This window comes from Pseudophryne corroboree, chromosome 5 (genome assembly GCF_028390025.1).
Source record: "Pseudophryne corroboree isolate aPseCor3 chromosome 5, aPseCor3.hap2, whole genome shotgun sequence".
Lineage (NCBI taxonomy): Eukaryota > Metazoa > Chordata > Amphibia > Anura > Myobatrachidae > Pseudophryne > Pseudophryne corroboree.
Genome location: NC_086448.1, coordinates 610,916,998 through 610,937,052, shown reverse-complemented (window position 1 = coordinate 610,937,052; position 20,055 = coordinate 610,916,998). Strand labels below are relative to the sequence as shown.

At 43.6% G+C, this 20,055-nt stretch overlaps 1 protein-coding gene across 1 annotated transcript in view; it reads left to right on the top strand.

The window, feature by feature from the left end:
• Positions 1–20,055, top strand: part of RAB12 (RAB12, member RAS oncogene family) — a 40,769-nt gene that overhangs the window by 8,324 nt on the left and 12,390 nt on the right. The window contains exons 2-4 of the mRNA XM_063923491.1: positions 336–396; positions 17,895–18,033; positions 19,877–19,966. Coding sequence (XP_063779561.1) covers positions 336–396; positions 17,895–18,033; positions 19,877–19,966 — 290 coding nt within the window. The remainder of the gene's footprint in view (positions 1–335; positions 397–17,894; positions 18,034–19,876; positions 19,967–20,055) is intronic.

Genomic DNA, 20,055 nt, shown 5'->3' with positions numbered 1-20,055 from the left:
AGCGCAGCGAGCCTGCAAGGGGCTCCTTTGCGCTCGCCACACTGTCGGTATGCCGGCGGTCGGGCTCCCGGCGCCGGTATGCTGGTCGCCGGGAGCCCGGCCGCCGGCATACCATACTACACCCGTGTAAGCTATATGTATGCATTGTGTGTTTATAAAGTACTTGTCGCTCAGCATAAGAGGCAGATAAACCACTATATCTGTTATAAAATGTTGTGACTTGTAGTTTAGTAATAGCTGACAAACCACTGGTTACCTTACATTTATTTTCCTGTTTCCCGCTGTGATATAGTATAGATGGTGCTATATTTATCTGTTTATTTTTGTCTTTGCAGGTGTGGATTTTAAAATCAAAACTGTAGAGTTAAGGGGAAAGAAAATTAGGTTACAAATTTGGTAAGTACACATTATGGCTTAAGTCTGTGATGTGGGGTTATATTTACTTGTCTCTGGAAATACAATCTTCAAAGTGATTGTGTTACAGACCTGTAATAAAATGAGTGTTCCTTTCAGTTGATCTGCAGTAAGACACCATAGCACATGACATGTATTCTAAGAGCAGAAGTTGGGGTCAGGGTTTTGATATTTGCTCTTCATGATTAACAGGGCCTTTCAATTAACAATCAGAAATTAAATGTTTTGGCAAACATCCAAACATTAGTTTGTCACCATCGGAATATCAGTGACATCATGACCTTTGCGACTTTCATTTTCCCAGTGGCTACAGCCACCAGGTACACACTGAGGGTGCTGTGGGTTTAATTGACATTTCCCCAGCGGCTGCTAATGTTTGCAGCTGCTGGGTGGGGGGTCCTGTTGTTCTGACCGATCAGCAGCATGGCAGACACTGGGGGAGGGTGCAGGGAGGCAAGAGCAGCAGCTGAGGAATATTCTCTTCCTGCAGCCGCCGACACTGTATCTGATTGGTCGTATCTTTTGTGACCAGATCAGATAACTCACTGCCTGGTGTAGTCGCAACAATGCGACCATGCCAGGCAAGTGGTTAAACTTGGGTGCTCATGAATTACACAGGTTTTGTGGCTGATTAAAACCAGTGCAGGCTTGTAGTCAGCTAGCCACAGAACATGTGTAATTTATGAGTGTCCTGGTTTAAAGGGATAATATGGTAATCTGAAGTTTATTGCATTGTATGGTGCATTTCTAGTGCTGCACTTATCACATGAAAGTACCTGTAAAGTGGTGGTGAGGACCCAGTCCCCCACCTGTGCTTTCTGGATTTATTTTATTTTTTTGCACATAATACTTTTGCTTGTATCAGTGACACTGGACTCTTAGCCCACACATAATGGCTAATATAAATAATGCCTGAAGCAAAGATAACATATACAGGGCTTGTTGTAACTGATTCTCTAAAAATGTGGTGTCTGTTGATAAATAAAAAAGTAAAAGCCTGACTGTGAATGTACTATGAATGTTAATTTTTTTACAACTACTGTACGTGACAAGGGGAAGCGGTCACCATACCGCTAGTCGGGATCCCGGATGTCGCTATGCCGACTCCGGAATCCCTACTAGTGGTGAAATACTGACGCCAGAATGCCGGCGCCACAGGATTTCCTCCCTCTATGGGTGTCCACGACACCCATAGAGGGAGAATAAATCTTGCCTGCAGTGTTGCGAGCGCAGCGAGTGGTTTGACGGCCAGGATCCCGCCCACCGGCTTTACATACCGATCCTGTGATAGGTACACTAATTACTAGGAATTAAGGGATCTATGATCATGTTTAAATGATACAATATGACGTTTCAAAAGAACCAGCACTCAACAATATAGTTTATCATGCCCCGCTACCATCCACATGCAGTTGCAATACAATAGTAGATAGAGGTGGCACTCACTCAGCTGTCCAGTTATATTAATATATATAACTTTTATTCCGTTATCAGAGAGCTAAAAATTCAGAAACGTTAGAACTACACTGTGGCTACAGTTGTTCTTACTGACCTGGACGGCTGAGTGAGTGCCACCTCTAACTACTATTGTATTGCAACTGCGTACGTTGTGTGTATGTGTGTGTATGTATATATATATATATATATATATATATATATGTATTTAGTAAATGTGTTGATATGCGCACAAGGTGGTCAGTTATAATCTGTAAAGGTATATATCCTAATTCAACAAATGTTTTAATAAAAACAGTCCTTTTCTATACATTCCTCTATATCACGAGTGGCTGCTGGTAACCAATAAAGGAAAAAAATATGATCACATGAAAGTGACCAGCGCCTGTTAATGCCAAAAAAGGAGATAGGGTTGAGTGGACTAGATACTGGGAGGATGATAGAAAGAATCACTTATCTCAATAATGGAGTCTTCAGTCCTCAGACTAATGATAGTTCATAGTAATATGTAAAAAAGAAGAAGCAAAAATGGTGTGTAACATCTTAACCTGCATGCATTCATAACACTGTGCTAATAAGTGGGTGTTAATGGGTTCTAAAGTATTCCCAAAATATCACACTCTACAATGATATAGCAAGATATTACACATCTGTTTAATAAAAATACACAAATAAATCCAGGGTAAATTTTAGCAGGTTTCACACATACAAAATAAAAGTTTTTTAAAAGCTTATCTGTCCATCATAAGGAGGACCTTATGTCTTATGTCCTGACGACGGAGATTAAAGGTCTCCGAAACGTTGACCATGTCGATTTCAAACTATTGATTTCCGGAGTGCCGTCTCTTCCATTCGCTGTATTTGTTACTTTGATTCGGGCACCAGGACCAGTTGCTATATTGTTGGAGTGCCGGTCACCAGTGTCTATAAAGATGAGAGAGGCGCCGATAATACTGGGACAGAGGAGCTTCTAGGTGAAGTACTGCTGCCGCACTCAATGCCTGCCGAACCATAACATTCACACACACTAGGGATGACCATCGATGATTCAAAATCATCGATGGTCTATGACCAATGATAACTACTTTTACCATCGATGAGGGAGAACCACCATCAATGATAAAGAGCTGTCAAATATCTTTTATTTTTTTATCCAGGGTGTCGGGTACACTGAGCATAGCTCCGCCCCCTGACACCCATGAAGCCAGACCCCCGGGCCCTGGTTGGCCGCTGCTAGCCCAGTACTAAAATAATGGTGACCGTCGATGGTTCCCTTACAGATGGTTTACCACCATCGAGGTTATTCACCGATGGTACCATCGGTGGATAACCCACCGATGGACATCCCTAACACACACCCCGTCCTCCCCATGCTTCGGCAGTGCCCTTGCTTTTAACCCTGCTTACTAGCCTCTGCCCCCACTCACAGCCTCACACCGCCACTGGCGATTGGGAGCGCTGGACATCCGCCGCTGCCGCACATGACATTACCTTATCCTTCTCCTCCTACCATGTTCTCCATGCTCCCCCTCCCGCCCAGTGGTGGAAATTTCTTAGGGGGGCACAGATTGGCAGGCCATGCGACACAGCCAGTTGCGGGTTATACAAAAAAAAGATAAGGTAATATGCCCTTGGGGCTGGCCATACACTGTACACGCGAAGTCCCACAATGTTCCGGCATCTGGAGCTCCCTCACTCTTTCTCACTGTCACTGTTTGTGCATGTAAAGTTAGTGACAGGCTTCCTAGCAATGTCCGTAGGAATCTCCGCCCCCGATCGTGAGCAGCACAGTCACACTGTATAGGATGGTGACCTGCTTCTATAGATCACAAGCAGGTCACCACAGGGGTCAACACTGAAGAATATGACCGCGGCTCAGCATCTGCCTCTGTCCTTCCGTGGCTACCTGCCGATGCGCAGGCAGCTGGCCTGGCCACCTGATCCTCACTACAACCACCCGGGCCCCATCTCAGTCCTGGCCCAGGACTGGAGTATCCGACATTCCCCCTTGATGGCGGGCCTGTCAATGTGTGCCTCTGCTCCTCACAAAATGGCTTTGCTGGCTGCCGATCAGAGGACGCATGACGGAATGGACGACCAACCACATTCAACACCACTTAAGAATGCCAGGTAAGCATTGTTTTCATTTATTAATATATGAATATATATATATATATAGATATGCGTTGTAATTGACATGGAATACATATGTATTGCGGGCGGGATGTCGTCTGTCAGTATCCTGACAGCGGCATCTTGCCCGTCAGAATGCCAGCAGGTAGGCGAGTGCTATGAAGCCCCTTGCGAACTCGGTGGTTCGCTGCGCTCGCCACAGGTTCTTTTCCCACTCCATGGGTGTCGTCGACACCCGCGAGTGCGTATAGCCCTTATGAGCCAGTATTCCAGCCGTCAGCATTGTCGACTGTCGGGATTCCAGCGTCGGTATCCTAACTGCCGGTATCCCAACAGCCGGCAAACTGATTGCCTATCGTTGACATCCCAGTTTACAGGATCCTGCGGCTGGAGGGAAGGACGGTAGGGTTAGGCTGCATGTTAGGGTTAGGCACATGCGTCGGCTGGAGCCACTGGTGGGGAGGGGCACCACTGTCTGTTTTGCCTCCGGGCGCCAGGTATAAACATATGCCCATGCATTTGATCATCGTCTGCCAGGAAAGAGGCAGCGGGGGTATGCTGCTGACCGAGAAAATCATGTCCTGCTGTTCGGACTGGTTGTACGGAGGGTTGGACCCCAGTCCAGCAATGGGGCCCGGAGGTCACGTCCTTCCTGTCCGCAGAGGAGCAGCTAAGTGAGAGCCTGGTCCTGCTGCTGGTGTCACGACTGGAGCTTGGGCTTTTTCTGCGTAGGATCACCGGGGGAAGCTAGGGGACAGGGACCTTTCGGCAGACGGATAGCCTGGGCAAGAACCTGCTGCTGGTGGTGCTCTGCCTGATGTTTGGAGTGGAGGTTGGCTTTGAATTTGCCACCAAAACTGTCATATACCTGCTGAACCCCTGTCATGTGGTCACCATACTGCAGGTAATGCTAATTATACAATAATGATGCACCCACACATATGATTACAACTGTCGCAGTGTGCTGGGAAGCCAAGGACGCCAAACTGAAATGATATCTCCCCCCCCCCCCAACCTAAAACGTTCTGACGCCCCAGTGTATATGTGTGTGTGTGTATGTATGTATATATATATTATTTTGGGGATGTGAGAGCTACAAAGGCACTGGAAACTTGGTCAAAATTGATGTCAAGATGAATGCAGCATGTTATCAGAAAATACTGGAGGAAAATTTGCACTCAGCACGAAAGCTGCGCATGGGACGTACTTGGACGTTCCAACATGACAATGATCCAAAACACAAGACCAAGTCGACCTGTCATTGGCTACAGCAGAATAAAGTGAAGGTTCTGGAGTGGCCATCTCAGTCTCCTGACCTCAATATAATTGAGCCACTCTGGGGAGATCTCAAACGTGCAGTTCATGCAAGACAGCCCAAGAATTTACAGGAACTGGATGCTTTTTGCCAAGAAGAATGGGCAGCTTTACCATCTGAGAAAATAAAGAGCCTCATCCACAACTACCACAAAAGACTTCAAGCTGTCATTGATGTTAAAGGGGGCAATACACGGTATTAAGAACTGGGGTATGTAAACTTTTGATCAGGGTCATTTGGGTAGTTTCTGTTGTCGTTATGATTTAAAAAGAGTAAACACAGTTGTTTGACAATAAATGGCTTCACCCAACCACTAACCATGAGTGAAAGAAAAATTTGTGAGTTATTCATATTCTCGGACAAATGGCCAGAAAATCACAAATTCTGCTAGGGTATGTAAACTTATGAGCACAACTGTAAATAATAATATCCACATATACAGGTTGACTCATTGGCCCTGATTCTGAGTTTTGAGCAGTGCAGAAAAAGCAAGTGCGTATGCACCTTGGCAAAACCGTGCTGCACCGTGCAGTTGGGGGAGGTGTAAAAGTTAGATTTGGGAATGCTGTATCCACACTCAGATCGTATTTGCAGTGTAAAAATAAGGCTGTCCAGCATTTGTGGGCTACAGATGTGCAGTTTTCATTCTAGCACCCTGCACCTGATCATTGAGTAGGGCGTACTTTCATTTTGAAGGGCAAAATTTTAGACATGATACAGTGGGTGTAGTATGACTGACCGATGGTCTCCTAACCGCTGGTCAGCATACTGACGCCGGGATCCCGGTAGCATACCAACGCTGGGATCCCAGCGGGGAGAGCCGAGTGCAGCAAGCCCCTTGTGGGCTCGGTGGGTTCTATTCCCACTCTATTGGTGTCGTGGACACCCATGAGTGGAAATAGTCCCTGTTGGTCGGCATGCCAACAGTCGGGATAGTGAGGGGGTGGGATTTTGGGGGAGGTCATGTGACCATTGGTATGCTGACCGCCAGTCACATGAATACCACCCAATACGGTATATTGCTACAGCTACTGTATATGTAGCGATTTATCATGGGGGGCAGATGTAATGGCCCTGAAATGTTTTAAGCCGCGAAAAACTGTGGTTTTCTATCATTTATTTTACTTTCACAATTTTTTTTTCTTTTTTCTCTTTATCCAATTATACCCTGTTTATTCAGACACATCTGAACATGCAAACGCAGCCATTGGTTCACCCTGCATGCAAAAAAAAATTATTTGTAACCTTAATGGTTTGTCCAGATGCAAGTTTACATTTTTTTTTCTTATTTTTATTTTTTTTTTTTTTTTACTTTGCTCACAGTGCAGGATAAGGCTCTTGTGCTGTATATGGAAGAATAATTCTACACACACAGCACTGGTTGATCATTTCATTTGCAACTATTGGATTTTACAATGATGTAATACAGGGGATACTCAACCTGTACTATATTTGTGTATGTGTATCAGCTCATACTTATATACAGGTATAGTTCACACACAGCTGTGTATAATTAGCTGGTCCTGCAGCAAATTGAGGGCATGCTGGGATCCATCCATGTTGTCATAGCGACAGTTATTTCAGTGTATTAAGTATTTATTCTCATATCAATATACACATACATTTTATGATCTGAACATATAATTCTGATCTGTAGAATGGCTAGACATAATTATGCCTATTGTGCAAAATGTTATTTTCTATAAATGTTCATGTTATGCGTATCATTGGTATACTATTTCCTGATCGTTTGATGCTTTTATTTACTAATGTCCTTAGAACATTTTGTTCTTGATACATTTTTATTTCCTTAGCCAATTCTGACATCTGATGTAACCTTAAAAGTACACTTATAACTCTACCGCTGATACTAAGCTCTGAAAACTTTGTTGTATCTATATAGTTATTCATACAGATCATTACATTCCCGTAAGATGTTAGAGTTGTGCGCTCAGCATCCAACAGATTGCTGTGACATCAAGAGTAAGAATTGATCATAATATGCAAGCAATGACCTATTTCATCGCCATGTTTGGGACAGCTACCTTGCCAGTTTGACTTGCATTTATGGAAATGATGAACTAGATTAAGCCCCAAGAAACCCCCCCCCCCAAAAAAAAAAAAAGTTAAATCCGCCACCTTAGCCCATGTCAGCGAGCCTGATGCGGCGCTGGCTATACTGTGACTAGCAGTGACTTCCTATTGGATGTCCTACCTGTCAGCCACCTGCAAGACAGACAGTCCCACTGGGAGGTGTTTCCTCCCTCTGGGACTGCCAGACTGTGCTGCAATTAGCGGACTCCTTGTGGGAAGCTACTTCCTGCCTTTCGGGCAGCCACTGCCGTCTTCTATGTTGAGACAGTCCATAGAAGCCAGGGTTTTTGCGCATGCGCAGTCCCAGTTAAGTGCATGCGCCAGTCCCGGCGCCTGTCCGCTATATTGTGCAGGTGCCGGTACCCGGCCAGTGACGGGGACCATGTAGCACAACCAGCAGCAGCCCCCTCTCCTCCACCCAGTTAGGAGCTGCTGCTGTTGTTAACCCATTTGCAACCAACAAGATCTTGGAATTAATTTTCTAACTGAATGTGTTGCAATTTACAATAATGTTTATCTGTGTTTTGCAAGGAGACTTTACACAGTATTGTATGGCTTCAGAAAATGTCATTTATTCACACAAAAAGGTGTATCATAATAAAACCTGTAACAAAAAAAGCTATACATAAACTAAAGTCCCTTCCTATAGGCAAGGAAGGACAGAAGAGAGCTACTCCTTTTTGGGGGCACACTTAGAAATATTAGAACATATCTCGAGAATAAACTCAAATCCTCCCCCTCTAATAAATCCATCTACCGTGAACTTCTTATGGTTTCGAGAGGAATGGAACGTTCTTGCTCTGCCATAAGTTCAAAGAAATCTGTTTAGGTTGAAACAGAGGTTTTACGTTCCAGGGGATAGAGCGAGCAGATTATTGGCCAGGAAACTAAGAGCTAAAACTGCAAGAGATCGAGTAAAGGTAGTCACCAATTCTCAAGGTGCAAAAGTAACTGACCCGGTAGACATTGCTTCTGCCTTTGCCAATTATGCCTCACTGTATAATCTGACAGTTGATCTTACAATTCCCCAACTGACATCTGAAGATATCAATCCTTTCTTAGGGATGATGTCCCTTCCTTGTTTGGAGATGTCAGATCTGCAGACCTTGGAACTCCCCTGGATGGAGAAGGAACTCCAACAGGTTATTAAAACCCTTCCAGCAGACAAAGCACCGGACCCTGATGGATATATTAACAAATTCTGTAATTGCTTCCAAGAGGTTTTGATCCCAGTGTTGATCCCAGTTTTTAATGATGCCTCAGCTGTGGGGTCTTTCCCCACTGAAATGCTAGAATCTAGAATAGTCACATTCCCTAAACCGGGGAAGAATCCAGCTTTAGTGACTAACTATCGTCCAATAGCTCTCTTGAACACCAATGTTAAGATTTACGCAAAATTAATAGCGAATAGGTTGAATCCATTGATCCCCGCATTGGTCACACGCGAGCAAGTTGGGTTTGTCCAGGTAGACAATCCCCAGACAATACTAGGAGGATTGTTAATGTCCTAGATGTCCTTTCCGCGTCCTCGGAGCAGCTTTTATTGCTCTCATTCGACGAGGAGAGGGCATTTGATAGATTACACTGGAGGTACTTGTATGTGGTCTTTGAGTAGTTTGGGATAGGGGGCGGAGCATTGTCCTCTATAACAGCATTGTACTCGCATCTGACTGCTAGAGTCTTTGTAAATGGTATCCTTTCCCCCACATTCCAGATTACTATCGGCACTCGCCAGGGTTGTCCGTTATCTCCATTGGTTTTTGCTTTAGCGATAGAACCTCTGGCAGAGGCTATCCAACTTGAGGGGACAGTACAGGGCCCAGTTGTCTTTGGTCGTGAATATAAAATCAGCTTATTTGCGGACGATGTTCTCCTCACATTAGTAAACCCAGACACATCATTACACCACCTACATTTGATTCTGGAGGAATATTCTTTGGTCTCATATTATAAATTGAATACTTCCAAAACAGAAGCGTTACCAATACATTTTCCCCATCCCAATTACAAGTGTTGAAATCTCGATATGAGTATGCCTGGCAGGATAGGAGCCTTAAATACCTGGGGATTCAGATCACACCGAGAGTTTCAGATCTTGTAACTAGTAATTACCCACCTTTTCTGAATAAAATAACCTTATTATCGGACTGGATGATGCACCATGTGACCTGGATGGGTCGTATTGCCACTATAAAAATGATGGTACTCCCCAAATTATTATACGCGTTCAGAACGATCCCCATTCTGTTGCCTAAAGCTTTAATAGCCAAATGTAACTCTGTGTTTATAATATATATATGTGTACGGGATCAAAACCTAGATTAGCTCGCTCTATGATGTTACTACCAAAACTGGAGAGGGGTCTGGCATTTCCCGATATTCGTTTATACCACCTAGCGTGCCTTCTCCCCCTACTTGGTGCTTGGATGGTAAAAGTTGATACCAAACCGTGGGTAGTGTTGGAAAGGGGCTTAGGGGGTCATTCCGACCCGATCGCTCGCTGCAGTTTGTCGCAGCGATTGGGCTGGAACTGCGCGCCGGTGCATGGCAGCTTTCGTTACCTAGCGATCGCCTCTGAGACAGGCGGTCGCTAGGCGGGAGGGGGCAGAACGGCGGCGTTAAGCCGCCGTTTAGGGGGGGCGGTCCGGCCAACGCAGGCGTGGCCGAACCATTGGGGGGGGGGGGGCCCCGCAGCGGCTGCGTGACGTATCACGCAGCCGCTGCGGCCAGCGCCGGCCAGCCGCAGGAGCTGCGCTGCCCGGGAGTTACTCCTCAAATACAAAGGCATCACCTCTGTGCGATGCTTTTGTATTTGTGCGGGGGGTCGGCACTAACATGCGGGGCGGACTAGCCCTGTGCTGGGCGTCCCCCCGCATGTCTGAGTTAACGATCGTAGCTGTGCTCGGAATGACCCCCTTAGTCTCTCCACTTCCAATAGCCGATGTACTTTGTCTTCCGGAGTTAGAGGGCCTGCATCATATTGCTCATGCTGTGGTGGTTCGTTCAGTGCGTAAAGCCTGGCTAGAACTAGTTTCTAAAAGGAACGATACCCATCTCCACTCCACTGATTTGTCATTACTTGGTTTAGCTTCCCTGATCCCAGACTTGAAATTGGACGTATGGGTGTCGCACGGTTTGCCCACTCTAGGCGGAGTAATCATGGATGGCGCCCTCCTGCCCTATAGTCGACTACAATCTAGATTTTCCCTATCTCATAGGGACTTTTATAAATATCTACAAACCCATCATTGGCTGTATAGTGTTACAAAGGCACCCCATAGAGTCACCCCGCTCCCTAAACACCTACAAGATTTATTAGTTAGAGTTGATAATAAAGGGGTTATAAGCAAGTGGTAGAATCTCCTTATAGATCTCCATTCACCCTCGAAATTAAACTCCCTATTAAAATGGGAAAATTATCTTTCTTGCATAATTTCAGGTGAGGAATGGCAGAGTCTTCCGAGTGTACTTCCATCTATCTAAAGTATGTCTCATATAGAGCATTTTTATAAATTTTATACATCACCTATACTTGACCCCCATCTAGAATTCATACTATTTGGCCATCCCATTCTAATATGTGTTGTCGCAACTGTAATACTGTTGGTACACTATTTCATATATTCTGGTCCTACCCAGCACTTATTACTCTATGGACTGCAGTATTTACCCTTTTATCTAAAGTCTTGGGCTTCCCTATTACTCCACTACCCAAATTTAGCTCTTCCTCATATATTCCAAGGTGATCTTTCACCAAATGACCGATACGTGTCACATTTTGATCTCTACTAAGCTTCTGATAGCACAAAAATGGCGCTCGTCACAAATCCCCACATTAGCAGCAGTTGAAAACGCAGTTCAATCCCATTACGAATGTTAAACAGCAGGTTTGACATATTCAGGTCTTCCATCAAATCATCTTCTCCACTGGACAAATATAGGTCTCTTAATCCATTGAGATAAACCTGTGATTCAGCTCACCTTCGTTGACCATCCTCGGGTGTTCCCTGAGCCCGTTGTGTGTTCTAAATTTATATAATGGAAGTGAGTTAATGGCCGGTATATGCTTGTGTGCTTCTGTTGCTTTTCTGTACACATTTGAGTTGGCGAATTACCATGTAACCATGTCTATATTATAATGTACCCACACCCCCCCATCCCGATATCCCTTTTCTTTCTTCTGTACCCCCCCCCCCTCCTATCGCTTATTCTATAAAAGTTTAATAAAAACCTAATTTGAACAAAAAAAAGACATATTAGAACATTAAAATATAACTTTTGTTTGAGACCTAAAAAATAGACAAGACATACAGACAGACAGACAGACATACATAGGCGAAAGGGGAAGCAGTCAGGATCCCAGCTGTCGGTATTCTGAATTCTGACACCGACATCGGGAAAGGTACACCATCCTGGCGCCGGAATACTGACAACCGGGAACCCGAATGATGAGAGACCGTACCACAAGGCAGGTAAGCCATGTGGGGTGGGGGGGTTAGGCTTACCTGCCTTGTGGTACGGTCTCTCTTCATTGTGGTACGGTCTCTCTTTAGGCTTCGGGGGGGAGGGTTAGGGTTAGGATGTGTCTCGGGGGGTTAGGGTTAGGCTGTGGGGAGTGGGGGGTTAGTGTTAGGCACCCCCTTGGAGGGTTAGGCTGGGGGTGGAGGGGTTAGGTATAGGCAGCGGGGTTAGGTTTAGGCACCAAGGGGGGAGGTTAGGGTTAGGCACCAAGGGCGGAGGTTAGGGTTAGTCTGCGGGGAGGGAGGGTTAGGGTGTTTGGGAGAGGGGGGGGGCACACCTAATAGTCACCCCTGTCTGATTCTTACATATCGGGATCCTGACGTCTGTATTACGAGTGCCAGGATCCCATGCGCCAGCAAATCCTACTGCTCCCGGTGAAAGGTGTGGGATGTATTGAGATGCCTCCCACCTCTAAAAACGGGTGGTCTTCAGTATGCCGGCTGTCGGGATCCCGGCGCACAGTATACCGGCGCCGGAATCCCGACAGACGGCATACCGACACTTATTCTCCCTCGTTGGGGTCCACGACCCCCCTGGAGGGAGAATAAAATAGCGTGGCGCGCGTAGCGAGCCTGCAAGGGGCTCATTTGCGCTCGCCACACTGTCGGTAATCCGGCGGTCGGGAGCCCGACCGCCGGCATACCATGCCACACCCCTAAAAACATGTAATACATTTAATGTAAGAGATTTTATAGCTTACTTTAGTGAAAAAGACTGGTGAAAATAGATAGCATATTGACTCCTCATTGTTTGAGAGAGTAATCTCTCTAATATGCATCAATTTCCTTGGAGTCAATTGTAGAAAAGCCTGGACAATAAAAGAGATAAATAACGAATGCTGGAAAAAGTTCCTCTCACAGTAATGGTCTGTGCTAGACGGAGGTCACTGTAATATGATCAAACCGTCAATTCTGTCACTTTAACAAAACTTGCATATATGCTTACATAACATTAAATGCTACTCTGTCAAATAAGTTAAACATTGTGTCACAGTTCTGCTATACACACATTGGTAGAGACAAATTAGAAACAATTGTAACTGATTATCTAGATGATTCCTAGATATATGCTATGTATATATGCTATGTACCACAGGATTGCTAGTACATAAATGTTTAAACACTGTTGTAACGATATTCTACAGTTTCAAGGGATTTATGCAGATAGGCATAGGCCGCTGCTGCAGCAGCAATAATGTACTGTAGATTTCAAGTAGTATTTGTAGGGCTGCCTAAAGTAGCGGCTATTCGTACCATTCCGACACCAATTGTGTGATTAGGTTTCAAAAACAGACAGCAAAGAGAACAGTTATTCTATGATCATATGAACGCCACAATATTGATCCCAATTATGATGGTTTAGTCTGCTTTTATTAACCCATACTTTAGAGAAATATTTGTATATATTTACTCACAGGACGGCGCCTTTTTTACAGATAATATTTTGAGCTGAAAGCAGCTCACACTTTTAGTGTTTTGAGCTGCTTTCAGCTCAAAACCGCCCAGTGTGTATGCACAAGCAATGAGCGCTGATGCGCACCCCCGCTTCATCGCCGGCAGCCGCCGTTCATCTACTGGTATTACCAGCAGAAGAACTGTAGGGTGGACGGCTTTCCATAGCGTCCTGCTATGGTCAGGTTTTCTGGACACATTTGTTAACACATGTTGTCATAATGCGCTTGTACCCCTTATTGTATAACTTGTTGAAAACAAACAATACACAAACATTACTTGGGGCTTCAGTTACTTTTATAATTATACTGCAGTAACTTTTCGGGAGTGATTTAAAACTCGTGTATGATAAATGGGGCCCCAGCCAATCAGAACTCAACTGTAATTTGACACATGACAAGCTGATTAGCTGGAGCACCATTTATCATACGCAGTGAATTTTAAAACTCAGTGAGAATCCAACCCCTTAAGATTCAGTTTTGGGGTGGGATTTAATGCCGCCTGAGTTCGGTCGCCGTGCGGGATTACAGCCATACTCTGACTGTTTTTGAAAAAGGCAATCACAAGGCAAAACCATGCCTTGTAAGTGATTGCCCCTTTAAAAAACATCCGATTTCGGATGGAATCCCGCACGTCGGGCAACATTACATCCCGTCCTTAGTGTGATGGTGGGGTACTATTTCATTGTGTGATTATTTGTAAACATCGAGCAGTATAGCATTCTGTATCTACACATACCATTTTTTATTTTGTTTTGTTTTGTGGAGTGTGTTCATATGTCGTCTTGAAATGTTTTATTGGTACATGTGATGCCCAGACATGTCCATCGTATTACATTGTGGTATCACACTCAGATTTCATTTTAATCAGCAGAAGCTGCTGGTGCCCCTAAGCATACCAGAAGCCCTAGGCATTTGCCTAGTTTGCCTATGCCTAAGGCCGGCTCTGGTAGTATGAAATGACAGCCTGTAAATTGCATTCTTTATGCCATCATGTTTCACTGAATACTTATTTTCTCCATACTTCTGTTTGACCACTTATAGTGCAACAATGTGACTAATTCCAGTTACCTCACCTTGTTATTAATGTCTGTGTAGTACTTTCCCATTTTCTAACGTTTCCATCCACTCACATGTTTCATTTTAATCTCACCATCTGCTTATTTTGCTTCCAACTGACTAAATTGACGCTTTCTCAGTGGCTTCACCGGTCAGCTATTGCTTGAATGTATGTGCCATGTCTTGGTCGTTCATCTGTGTGTCCTATCTGGAATGCTGTAGCCACATAACTGGTTGTCTAACACCACTTACTAGAGAAGATGTCCTGCTGGCTCATCACGAGGTAACACATTACTTATTACTGTATGTTCTGTCACTGCATTAGGTTACTTAGCATGCAGAGCACGCACTTACTGACTCTTTCATTTGTGAGCATATGCAGGTCCAATAACTCTTTACAAGTCTGATATCAGAAATTCTCCTCATTTCTTCTCTTGGGCCTTGTACAGCTATGATTGTATGGTGATATTTAGTGAAGCTCAGATATTGTTTTCCTTTATTTTTTTATTTTCTGTTTTTGTATTATTCTTTATCTGCGTAGTAGGGGTTACTCAGATGTGGAAGCAAACCAAAAAAGCCAGCAAACAACTGGGCAGAACCATGTTGCATTGCAGGGGGGCAGAACGTGTGCAGAGAGAATTAAGTTTGAGTGGGGTGTGTCCAAACTCAAATCTAAATTGCAGTGTAAAAATAAAGCCTTGTAAAATTTGTGGGCTGCATGTAAAAGCAGCCAGTATTTACCGTGCACAGAAAAAATATAAATGCATTCCCTCCCCATGCATTGCAACATGTTTTGTTCCAGATACAAACTTGCGTGCTTTTTCTGCCATGTTTCCAAATCAGGCCCAGTAAGCATAGTGTGGTGTGGCGAACTCTCTCCTTGCTTATCCTTGTATTCTCCGGGATACCGTCATTAGGTCGACATGAAAAAAGGTCGACATGAGATTTTTAAAATTATTATTATTTTAATTTTTTTGAACTTTTTTATACTTTACGATCCACATGGACTAAGATTGGGAATAGTAACCTGCCCGAAGCATGGCGAGCGAAGCGGTGCACTAACTAGCGTTCCCCGTTAGTTTACGAAGAAAACAACACCAAAAAAGTAAAAAAAACTCATGTCGACCTTTTTCCGGGTCGACCTTTTTCCATGTCGACCTAATGACCCATACCTGTATTCTCCCTGCTAACTCAGGAAAGACTCGAAAAATTATGTCCTTTATCTTATCAAACTCAGGACAATGGCAGTGGTTCAAACACCTTTTTAAGGTTTCTTTTATTACTAGAAAAGATAAAGTGGAATATTCCACCTTAAGGGGGGTACTCACGGAGCGATATTCTAAGCAATCTGACTAGATTGCTTAGAATATAAGGCTGATCGCTCCGTGTGTACCCCCTACAGTGATAGCGATGCGCAGCCCCGCGCATCGCTATCGCTGCTTCTAGATTGGCCTGCCGTGCAGGCCAATCTAGCGGGTCGCTCACTTCACCCGCTGGGTGAAGTGAGCGCCCCCCCCCCCGTCTCCCCCCGCACGCTCAGCACAGATCGCGCTGTGCTGAGCGGCGGGAGAGATGTGTGCTGAGCGGTTCGCTCAGCACACATCTCTCCCCGCATCGGCCCGTCTATATGGGCCTTTAGGGAGCGCAATTAAATACAAACCATCATACAATATATCAGATAACACATTTATTAAATCCACAAGCATAAATAAAATCAGTATACACTCACACACATAATATTACCACTGCTTGTCGCCGACACTTCAGATATTTACTGTAATAGTCCTTAGTAGGAATTATTCGGACAGAGCTTCCAGGTATTATGTGAATTGGGACTTCAATATATATGTGTATGTCCCTTTAATTTTTAAATGGAAGTCTTCTGTTTCCTGCTGAACACTGTGCAGGGGAGATCGCTGCTTCTACATGCGCTATGCTGGACCCTTACATCCAATTATTGCTGGCACTGTGCATTAACCTGTGTGTGATGTTAATAAGAGGGAGCGCGCCTGCTCTGTATCATAAAACGGCCGACGCTATTTTAACCTCTCTTGAATGTTTCCTTTGGCAAGTTACCGCAGTTGGTATTAGGGCTTATGCAGGAATAATTGTGTTCTTAGCCCGATGCCATGCGTAATTATGAAGTGTGGCAATGGTGTCACTCGGCCAATATCCATGTTTTTCCCCCATTCTTCAACAGTCCCAGAAAGCTCCCCGGTCATAAGTGGTCACAATTGGCTGAGTGACACCATTGCTGCACTTCATAAAGACACATGGCATCGGGACAAGAACACTTCCATTTAAAAATGAAAGGTACATACAGTACACATATATATTGGACTCCCAATTCACATAATACCTGGAAGCTCTGTCCGAATAATTCCTACTAAGGACGATTACAGTAAATATCTGAAGTGTCGGTGACAAGCAGTGGTGATATTATGTGTGTGAGTGTATAGTGATTTTATTTATGCTTGTGGTTTTCATAAATTAGTTATCTTTGATACGTTGTTTGATGGTTGATATATTAAAATGAGCTTCTTAAGGTGGAATATTCCACTATATCTTTTCTACTATTCTTGTTCAAGTTAATCCAGAGTTAACAAAAGGGTAGCAGCAGAAATATATGTATATTTATCCCTAGATCCGAAAGTAAGTGGGTTTTTTCATATAATTCTATAGCGCCTGAGAAATTGTTTTTGTGTTCTTTTATTACTAACCTGTTAAAAAAATATGGAGCACTGTACAGTAGAAATATTCTAATATACAGTATATATCTTTTCAACTCCATTACCAAGATCTGGTCTGTCACTTCTCATTCCGCTAACAATTTTTTTCCTTACATTTTTTTTTTTAATCTATTTCAGTTTGCCTTATGCAATTCTTGACTTCATCTTAAATTGTGAGTGATTGGTACACGCTAGATTAGTCAGGGTCTGCAGCTCAGTAAAGTGCTTTATTTTGGAGCATTCTCTCTGCTACTGGCTCCAGCAGGCATTTATTATTTCAGATAGACATTCCGTACTATGTGAGGCATAGAATTGAATAGGCTAGATTCTAGTAGGTGTCTTTGTGCTGCTTAAAAATCGTTACTGTTTAATTGCGCCTTGTTTTCCATGCAGATATCTTTTAAAAAATATATATATATATTCTAATTACACTACAGAAGAATGCCTCATTAAATATAATAATTAGAAGTTGTATGAAATTATAGTTAACCCTTGGGGGGAGCCATTCTAGTGGGCTCTTTTAAGTTCCATGATTGCGCTATTACTAAAAAGCCATCACTTATTTAAGCCACTGTTGAAACGACTTTTTCCGTGCCGAGATGTTTAGGCTCTTCATTCATGTGCTTACAAATTGGGCTTTGTTTGGCATTGTGAGTAGGTGTCACACTGAAGGCTTGTGCTGTGTTTGTTGTCATTTATACTGTTTTCTTCTTGTGTTTTGTAGGGACACAGCCGGCCAGGAGCGATTCAACAGTATTACTTCAGCCTATTACAGAAGTGCTAAGGGCATCATATTAGTGTATGATCTCACCAAGAAAGAGACATTTGAAGATTTACCCAAGTGGATGAAGATGATTGATAAGGTGGCCATAGTGGACTTTCCTTTTGGTTTTTCCTTGCTCCGTTAAATGATGCTAAGTCCTGGATTTTATTGTCAGCCTAGGTAGCCATAGCCGTATTGTGTGTGACCTTCACATATTTAGTAACTGTAACAACCATACTGGGAAACTATTCTATCCTTTTGTGAGTAAACAAGACATAGGGACTGTTAAAATAAAGGTCATTAAACAAAAGTACTATTGAGGTAGTTAATTCTGTATTATCTGTCTGCTATCTCTGGTGTAATGCAGTGTTCCTCAACTCCAGTTCTCAAGTACCCCCAGCAGGTCATGTTTTGAGGATTTATATCTATGCGATTTAAGTGGGGGGAAAAATACTTACACAGTCAAATAAATTAACTCATCTGTCTTGACAAACTTTATCCTGAAAACATGACCAGTTGTGGTTACATGTCTAAAATACAGTGTGTTATGTAATGTCTTTTTACCACTTTCAGTTTAGTGTTTGTCACAGAAAGTTGCCTAACCTGTGCATGCTTTCTCTATTAAAATAAAATTCCAGGGGGAGGTAGGAATTATAATGTAACAGTGTGCTGTATATACAAGTACCTGCCACAGTATCTTAACAATTTAATTTGCATGCCGATTTCATATATGCCTTTTCCACAGAGGGGGAACAAGTTTTTCTCCTTTTCCTGCTGCATATAATAGACCAAATGAAACATCAACAAGAAGAGCTTTTTAATAGTGCCTGCTGTTCAGGAAAATAATTAATAACATGCTAGGTCTTTGTTGTGATGGAGCGCTTATAGTGAGGCATTAGGGGGGGGGGAAGAGTTGGAAAATAGGAATGTAGCAGTTTTTATACTATATAGTTGGCAGTGTGTATAGACAAATAGGTATTTGTCAGCCATTAGGTCAGAAATGTAGGTGTTCTGTTGCTTCATATCACCTCATGGAACAGGACAGAACATACCATACTTAACTGACATTCAGCATTGTTCTGTTCTTCTAGATGGGAAGGAAACCACTCTACGGGGTACATTTACTAAGCAGTGATAAAAGCAGAGAAGTGAGCCAGTGGGGAAGTTGTCCCATCAACCAATCAGCAGCTCTGTATAATTTCATAGTATGTAAATTATAGATGTTGCTTCAGTGCTGATTGGTTGCCATGGGCAACTTCTCCACTGGCTCACTTCTCCGCTCTTATCACTGCTTAGTAAATGTCCCCCTTAGTGATGGTGAGACTTTCCATACTTGTGATGACTTCTCCATCTATGCCTAATGGCTTAGTTCAAGTGAAATAATTGCCTGCCCAAGTCCAGAAATTTACTTTTGTTTCAAGAAAGTCCGAATAGGACCAAATGAAGTCTGTAAGGGAGAAATGTATAATTTGCTACAAATAAATAAGGTATGCAGTTCATTTAGCTGTCGAGATCCCAGCCGGTGAAATGCCGCCGGTCAGCATCCAAAGCAGAGCCCCAAGTTCCCACTCAGGTGGTGGCGTGGACCACCACCCGAGTGGGAACCTGGGGTTTTTTTGGTCCACGACACCACCCGAGGGGGAATATAATAGCATGGGAAGCTCGCCACCGGGCCTGAAGCGCAGCGAGCGAGCCCACGAGGGGATTCTCTGCGCTTGCTGCCAGAATTCCAGCTATCACGATTCTGGCGTCTGGCTCCTGACCACCAGGATCCCGACCGGACCCTTAATAATAAAAACTTGTGCAAAATATTGCTTTCATGGCTTTAGATGCTAGTTCTATAATACAGGAGATATTTTAGTAATGACTTCTTTTGATTGTTGTAGTCAACAGTGTGATTCATTAAAAACCTGAATGATTAAACTGTCTTTTTGTTTTTGTAGTACGCATCTGAAGATGCAGAACTGCTTCTAGTTGGAAATAAGTTGGACTGTGAAGTCGACAGGGAAATTACTCGGCAACAGGGAGAAAAGGTAAGTGGCTCTATGGAGACCACTTAATAGAACCAGTTGGGATTCTCTTATTATTATTATTATTTTTGTTGTAGTTATTAACATTTTAT